The sequence below is a fragment of the Eurypyga helias genome, unplaced genomic scaffold (genome assembly GCF_000690775.1).
Source record: "Eurypyga helias isolate BGI_N326 unplaced genomic scaffold, ASM69077v1 scaffold3278, whole genome shotgun sequence".
NCBI classification, from domain to species: Eukaryota; Metazoa; Chordata; class Aves; order Eurypygiformes; family Eurypygidae; genus Eurypyga; species Eurypyga helias.
The window spans coordinates 78,990-87,162 of NW_010268722.1; the positions used below are offsets into that span (position 1 = coordinate 78,990).

Here is an 8,173-nt window from a genome sequence, read left to right on the forward strand (position 1 = left end):
GGGCTCGGGGGACCCGCACAGCCACGACACACCCAAGGGGGCTCAAACAAATGCGCACTCTTGTCGATGGGTGGCTGTAACGCGCCTGGGTGGATTTCACCCCGGAGAAGGGGCTGTGGGGCATGTGACCCACGGGACTTTAGTTTGCAGCAGCGCTTGCAGGCGAGCAACGCCACTCAGCACCCACACTGGAGGGTCAGTGAGTGCTGCGCTCGGCAGCTGGACAGCTTGGGATATAAAAGGTCTGCTGGGCAGGTGACAGAGCAGCTATGGGTTTTTTGGCTCTAGCAGCACTGCCACGGTGGTGGCTTTGTCTGCTCCTGCTGGAAACCGCTGCTCCGCTCCTGCAAGCACGAGAGAGATTTGGGCTTTGCTGTTCAAACCAAGCTGAGGAGAATCGGGTGCAAGGTGTGATAGGATCTGCCAGAGCAAAGGTGGGTTTCAAACCCATCAGAGAGAGGGAAAAGAAGCAAAGTACAGCACGGTGCATAACCTGTTACATGTACTCCCTCGCTGTCCTGGGCACTAACCACGTGGATGCATTTAACCACACATAAGTCTCAGGGGATAGCCCTCCAGTGAAGCCACTGGGCTAATAAGCAGGATTTCTGGATTCAGTTAGTGCTGCCATGTGCTTGACGTATGGCTTTGGGCATCTGACGTAAACCAGGGCCTCTCCTAGGATGCAGCAAGAGTCAGGCCAACCGCGCTGTGGCATCCCACTGGAGGGGCCGAGGCTGCCCTCGCAGCACAAGCCAGGCTGGCCGCCCTGCGACGGGAACGGGCTGAGCACAACGCTTGCTCCACAGTGTTTCAAAACCCCTGCAGAGCAGCCCAGAGCGAGGACACAGCACAGCCCGCGTGTCAAGTTAAAATAAACAACCTGCCCGCCAGCCTCGGTGCCATCCCTGCTCCTGCAGCAGCGTGGCTGATGGCAATGGGAGCTCAGCAACCCCCTCAATGGGGAAAAGGGGCAGAGGTTGGCAGGGATTAACCGAAGCCTTTCCCACCAGGAGCTGTTTGATTGCACCTCTTGACCTTGTCTCTTTTTGGTCCCCCCTCAGCAAAGCCCTCACCCCCAAAGCAGCTGGTGGTTTCCATGTCTGCGTCCGAGGAGCTCCACGTGGCATGGAGCCCACCGGGGGGTGGAACGCCCCCCCAGTGCCTGCAGTACGAGGTTCAGCTGGCAGAAGGCGAGGGGGAAGCCACGGCTGCCTGGACGGTAGGGACAACACGCACCGTGTCACGGGGAGAGGAGGGGAGCCCTGCTGATGGCCGGCAGCGGGCAGGCACGCTGGAAAATTGCGGATGGCCTGTTAGCTACCCTGTGCATAGGCTGTGCAGGGATGTCAGCTGGTGCTGCCGGTGGAAAACACCCGACCGGCTGCACTGTTGCACATGTTCCTACTTAACCCCCCGACCCCCAGCCACAGCATTTGCTTTAGCTGTACCAGACCCCAGCGTGACTCTCCAAATGATGGCTTTCTTAGGCTTCCTGCCTGTTATCCTGGAAAGCTGTCATCGTGGGAATTGACAGGTTGTTGTGGTGGTTTTCCTGCATGTGATGGCAGAACTTGGTCCAATGAAACTGTGATTCCTGTCTTTCCAAAGAAGCGGCCTGGGACACAACATGTGTTTTACACATGGTGGTTTTTTCCTTGTGTGTTATCCAGGTACTGTTTTGATAGGAAAAATGATAAGAACTAATCACAGGAGACATTGGAAGGACATTTTTTTCTTTAATTTCCATCTTCTACACATGAATCTTCTTGGCTAATTTAATGAAAGACTCCATAAATGAACAGGTGTAAATGGCAACATACGTGATGGGGCCTCCCAGATTGTATGTATTTTCAGTGGATTTGTCTCCATAATAACCTTACTGGCATTAGCTGGTCTAAAACTACTACAAAACCATTTAAAAGTGCCAAAACATAACCCGAGGGTTTGTAGAGCCTGGAGAGTATGTTCAGAAACATGAGGCCATGCCAGAGAACTAGTGGTGATGGCACATAATTCCTTGACATTTGTTCTCTCTGTTTTGTTTCTCAGTCTGTGTCAACCCCAATGGAGACTGCTTTAACAATTCCCAGAGCCAATCGAAGCCGTGTTTCATGTGTACGTGTCAGAGGGAAAACAAATATTTTCTGTGCTGACCAGGGTTTTTGGAGTGAATGGACACAGGAGTGTTTCTCTGGTATGGAACCCAAAGTAGCCAGCGTTTCTTTTACATTCCTTATAATGCCTGTCTGGGACCAAGCACCATGGGTATGTGCTGGTGTCCAGCCCTGGAGGTGGGATCCTGGTTTAGGTACACCCTCACCCTACTCCAGCACAGCCATTCCTACAGCTTTGCGTCTCCAGTGCACTTAGCAAGCAAGCCCCAAAATATTAATATGCTGCACCAGCACCTTTAAAAAAGTATGTTTGTGATGGAGGAATAACTGCTTTGCAAGAGAGGGCACCTGGTACTCCGAGTCTCTCCACAGGGCATCTTCCTGGCTGCCCTGTGCCACAGATCAGCTCCTAAAACCAGTTCAGCACCCCACAGGTTCTATAGGGCTGTCCCCGTGTGCACTGTCTCTGCTGCAAGATGCAGAAAGCAGGGGAGAGGCACATAGTGGTGGCTACATATATATGCAGGATGGCATTCCCCATCCCTGGAAGTGTTCAAGGTCCAGTTGGACTGGGCTTTGAGCAACCTGGTCTAGTGGAAGGTGTCCCTGCCCATGGCAGGGGGGTTGGAACTAGATGATCTTTAAGGTCCTTTCCAACCTAAACCAGTCTGTGATTCCCTGATGCTAGGTTATACGTTACCCTGAAGAAGTATGTTACCCCGTACAGTAACATATACCTGGCACATATCTGTAATAAATAAATATGTTGGGTAGCAAACCTGGACACACTGAGTTTCCATTGGAGCCCTAAGTTTTTTAAGAGGTCATACGCCATGTTCTGGAAGCTAGCATTTTCTTATTTGCTGTCATTTATCTTTGCAGTGTCCAGAAAAGAGGACAAGCAGATATTTATCCTCATTCCAGTCATTCTGAGTTTGTCGAGTAGCCTCATAATATTTATGTTGATTGGCCAGTGCAAGAAAAGGTAAGCACCAAGGCAGCCTGTGCTTTTCTGTGGGTGTCTCAGACTGCAGTTTTAAATGAAAAGCCGAATATTAATAGATGTTCTAAGATTGGACGCCAAACAGTTTATTTTCGGGAAACAACCATGTAAGTGTGGCTCTTTCTGATATGAAATGCCTCGTAACAGCCCATTAACTCGCAGCAGAGACCCAAATCCTGCTGATACGCACCCAGACTGCTTCTGTTAAATGCTGCAAAGCTACCTGCATGCACAGCAGCATAAATAACTACCTTGCCCCAAACCACTCAGGCAGCAGAGAACTGTACTAGTTCTGTTCAAGGGTGCTATTTTTATGAGCTAAGGACTCATCCTCTTCACACTCCCGTCCCAGATGTTTGCATGCACGTCAGTGACAGATGAATTTGCCCATATCCAAATTATTGGTACTGATGGCATTTTCTTCAGGTCTGAAGGGTCACTTAGAGAGGACTGATCCCCCGGTACTGACAACTATTATCTTTTCCTTATGGCTATATAGTGTAAGCAAGCGGAGAGCTTTTCTAATACTCCTTTTAAGGCATCACTGCTGAGGGAGAACTGGCTATAGAAATACTTTGATGTTGTCCTCAGAGATGGCTTAACACCTATTTGATAGCTGAATGCATGGAGTCTGAGACACACACTCCTTCATCTTCGTTTTGTGTCCACCTTTCAAATGGTTTGGTTCGTGAAATACCAACAAAGAAAACTTAAAACAAAAAGCAAGAAAACTGTGGAAAGCAAATGCTTCCCGCATTGCCACTGGGATGCGGCAATGTGCGACGGGGATGCTGTAGCGTGTCCCCAGCTGTCTCTTAGACCCGGGAATAACAGTCTGTGCCCATTTCAGATCCCCAGCAGGAAAGCCAGCGCATGCATCGGTGGGATGCTAACTCTGCTTGCGACTGCTGTACCGCTTGAGTGTCATGGATTGCTCTTGGAACATCATCGCCAGGACAGGCAAGAAGCCCTGAGCTTTCTATAGCCCACATGGGTCTGCCCTGCCTGCTGCTGTTTACAAGGCTGGTTGTTGCAATTCAAGTCCTCAACGGGCCCAGGAAAACATTGGAGGAGTTTTAAACTGACTCTGGAGCAAGCTGTTTCTGATAACAGGGCAAGAGAGAAAAAGGAGGCAGTGAAAACTGCCATAAATAAAGATAACACATTGTTCGCTGTGTTTGTGGTGGTGGTTGTTTTTCTTTAAGGACCTTAGAAATCTGTCAGCAGGACACACACTGCAGGGCAGCGCCTCACACTTAATGCCAGGTACTACCCCCATCCAGACACTGTACCCCCACCCTGCTCTCACCATGTCTTCCTGGTCCCCAAATTCTCAGCCTGCTGAGAGCATCTAAATGCTGAATGTGTTCATTAACCGCAAAGCTGAAGCGGGGAGGCCTTGAGAGAAACTTTTGCTGTAAAAAGGCGTGATCACTACTGCAAAGGACAGATGCTTCGGAGGAGAATGAGGGATACTCCGGGAAAGGCAGCGTGGGAACTCCTCTAGGAAGCAGGCCCTGGTACCAGAATTCAGTGAAGCATCCACCACGTATTCAGCTGATGAAATTGCTGACTGATTTTTAAAGAACCATTCCCCATGATGGTGATTGATAAAAAAATATAAAAACTCAGCACTAGATGGGACATTGTCCTCCAAGCCCATTCTGGTTTTGCTTTTGGCCAAAAAAACTAACCAACTCAAATCCAGATGTTTAGTGTGCTTCAATTTCATCTGAACAACCCAGAAATGTATTTTCTTGCAGGAGCAAGAAAATTCCCATTCAAAAAGGGAATTTCTAGTGAATAGTGGAACATCAGAGAGAAAATCAAGTTTGCATCAATCAGCCATGTAAAGAGCCCTGCTAATCCAATCAGGCACAAAACAACACAGCAAGTACTCTCTTACACATCCAACTGCACAATTATTCAATCACTATCAGCTGCTTCCACTGCTAAATGGGCAACAACCCAATGGTATTTGGGGAGCAACCAAAGGAGGAAAGCACCAGAAACAAATGGTCTATGCACAGGCTGGAGCAGAAGTGAAGCTTCCCGGCTGTTGCTGAGACACAACCTCTGCCTGTACTGTCTCCTGGGGTTTCTGCCCAGCCAGCATGGGATGGGTTTATGTTTAAAAATACCCATGAGCATGCAACGGGCAATGAAATACCACGTTTTCCCTTGATGAATGCAACACATTAGAAATGGAGACGGGAGCTGGATTAGCAAGGCACTGACTGAGTTAGCAGAGAAGGTGAAAGGGACCACGAGTGAGGGAAGGAAGCAGGAATAAAGCTGGCTTGGCCCAGAAGCAGCCCCCAGCCCCAGCTCAAGGAGACCTGGCCTGCAAACATCTCCAAAACATGCTCATTGGAGGAATTCCAGGGAATGCAGGGTTCATACAACAGGCCAGATGCAGGAGGCTCAGAAGCATTTCCTCCTTTATGCGGTGGGAGAGAGCAGCTCTTGGTGCCCTCCTGCCAGCTGCAGAGCCCCTTCCTTCCCTCTCTGGTCTCCAGCAGGATTTTTGCAGGAACAAGGGGCACATCCCTACACCATGACTATCCCTGGATGGCACAGCACAAATACTTTTGCTCTGGAGGCTGGGCTGCCTGCAGCTCTCTGCAGATATGTGGGAAACCAGGGCCGGAGAGTTCTGGGAGGACCAAGCCTGGATCTCCTGCTCTGCAAGACCAGGGTGAGCAGAGATGCTCAGCCAAGATCGTTTCAGGGTTTTGGGGTACATTCAGGAGCTAGAGGACTTTGGCCCATCCAGAACTGGGTAGCGTTTGGGTTATGGGTTTTCAGAACTGTCACCAGCGCAATAGTTCCTGCATTAAAGCACTAGAGAAAACTATTGGAGAGAGTCCCATTGAGATTTGGTACTGAAAGTAACTTGTGGTAGGCCTCTGATGTTCTGCCAGCCTCTTAAACTTTATACATCTACTAAAAGAACAGGAGAACATTGTGAACCCCCCCTGGGGAAAAGCAAGACAGGCAGCTGCAGCCCACCTTGCTGCCCTGGGTACACCTGATGCAATCTCACCCAGTACATCACCCGGGAACACCAGGCACAGCCATTCCGAGTGAGCCAAATAGTGCGCCAACCCCAGCCTGCTGGGTGGGTTTAAGTTGGGTTAAGGTTTTTAGTCTAATTTTGTCCAGAAAGAGGTAAGAAGGGAAGAAGAATTAAGGAGAATGAGAGCAGGTGAGAGGTGGTGAAGGGATGGATGTTGTACCTCCACAACCGGAACTCACCCCAGAAAAGATCAGAGTTATTTTAGTAATCACAAAGTGTAAAAAAGGCTGAACCTGCCTAGAAACCTGCCTGGTAACAGAGCGATAAATTAAGTGCATCTACTTACGGAATCTGTATGGTGCAGCTTTACAGGAGTAGGTAAGGAAAGCTGGGCTTGGCCCCGGCATGGGGCTCCCCACTCACCAAATTCACCCCCACAGAGGGTCCTTGCTGCAGCAAGACACCTCCCCACCTGCTTTCTCACAGCAGCACATCTGCAGCATGGGCAAAATTTAATCCTAATAGTTGGCCAGCTGCAGGTCCTTCCTCACATCCCGAACCTTGCTAGAATTTCAGCAGTAGGCTTTTTTCCTCCCTATGTTTGTAGAATTACACTAATTACGTATTTCTTTCACACAGTATTTGAATTACAGTGGTTTAATTCATTTGCTGTAGTCCATAATTAATATTTTCAGTAAAGCGTTTTCAAAATCCCTCCTTTGGCATACTCCGCTCTTATTGTTCCCAGCTCCTGTCTGTGTTTCCCGGTGTTTTTACCGTTGCAGCCCCACACGTCTGGTGAGGCACGTCTTTGCCAAACACACAAAGAGAACTCCTTTGCATATCCTTGAGTTTAGGGTCTTTTTTTTAAATCCCTGACTGATAAAGTCTTAGAGCCATTTGCTGAGCAACCTTTCCTACAGAGATTTTCCCTAGAGAATGTCAATACTTGTCAAACACATGAAAACACGATCCTGTGCATGCCGCAGGAAAATGCAAAATCAATCTGAGTCTGTCATTTTCTAACTGCTTTTGGGATATAGCAAAACAGGGAAGGCGAATGCCAAGGTCACCAGAGTCTCTGCGCTCACAAAATCAGCCCCCGTCTCTCACTGAGATCTATTTTCAAGCTGCCAACACAAGAAGAATTTGAAAACCAGTTTACCTTCTGTTTTCTCATTATCCATCCTTATTATTTTTCATTTTTCTGACTGGCCTCTGAATACAAGATTTTGAAGCACCTGCTAGGGGCTATAAAGCAAATAAAGCAAAGCTGGCATATCTCAGGAGCTCTTTGATCCTCTTACCCTTGGGGAAATGAAAAGGTGGGAGGTGTATCTCACCGCCCGAGTGCTGGTTTTCCATCTCGTGCAGGCGCTGGAAGCTCCATGGCCACTGGGTGTCAGCATCCGCGCTCGCAGCCTGGGAGGAGGAAAGCAGGTGCAGCATCGCTCCCGCCAGAATCCAGCATTTAGTGCAGGAAAATTAAATAGAGGGGCAATGGCGCTCTCACTGTCAGACAGAAGAGTTTTGTTCTTTCTTTACCTCTAAGCAGTGCGGTGTCACACCTTTGCTCCAACACTCAGCGTTGGGCTGACTGCCAGGTAACACGACCCTGCCCGCCTCCTGGCTTTGTGACAACACCCCAGCATGGGGATAATTCAATTGCAATCCCAACTGTCCAGGGATAATTGGATTGCGAAGGCCTGCCAAGAGGATCATGGCACTGCACTGACATTACTCCCTCCCCCAGCTTTCATAGCCAGAACCCAAGGGGGCTTGTACCATGAGCTGCGACTAGCAATAATTAGGGATAAGGTTAGGGTTAGGGTCCGGAGAACCAGAAAGCCCACACGTCCAGGGATAATTGGGATTACAAAGGCCTACCAAAAGGACCAGAGCACTGCACTGACATTGCTCCCTCCCCAATTTTCACAGCCAGAACCCAGCGGGGCCATGGCCAGAAACTGCGGCCGGAGATTTTTAGGGACAGGGTTAGGGTTAAAGTCCCAAGAACCAGAAAGCCCACAGGTC

General features: G+C 49.2%; 1 protein-coding gene across 1 annotated transcript in view; it reads left to right on the forward strand.

Moving 5' to 3' along the window:
• IL13RA2 (interleukin 13 receptor, alpha 2) overlaps positions 1 to 4,013 on the forward strand; it is a 12,643-nt gene extending 8,630 nt beyond the window's left edge. The window contains 4 exon segments of the mRNA XM_010157828.1: positions 1,014 to 1,222; positions 2,053 to 2,197; positions 3,000 to 3,102; positions 3,971 to 4,013. Of these exon segments, the coding sequence (XP_010156130.1) occupies positions 1,014 to 1,222; positions 2,053 to 2,197; positions 3,000 to 3,102; positions 3,971 to 4,013 (500 nt within the window).
• The last annotated feature ends 4,160 nt before the right edge of the window (positions 4,014 to 8,173 follow it).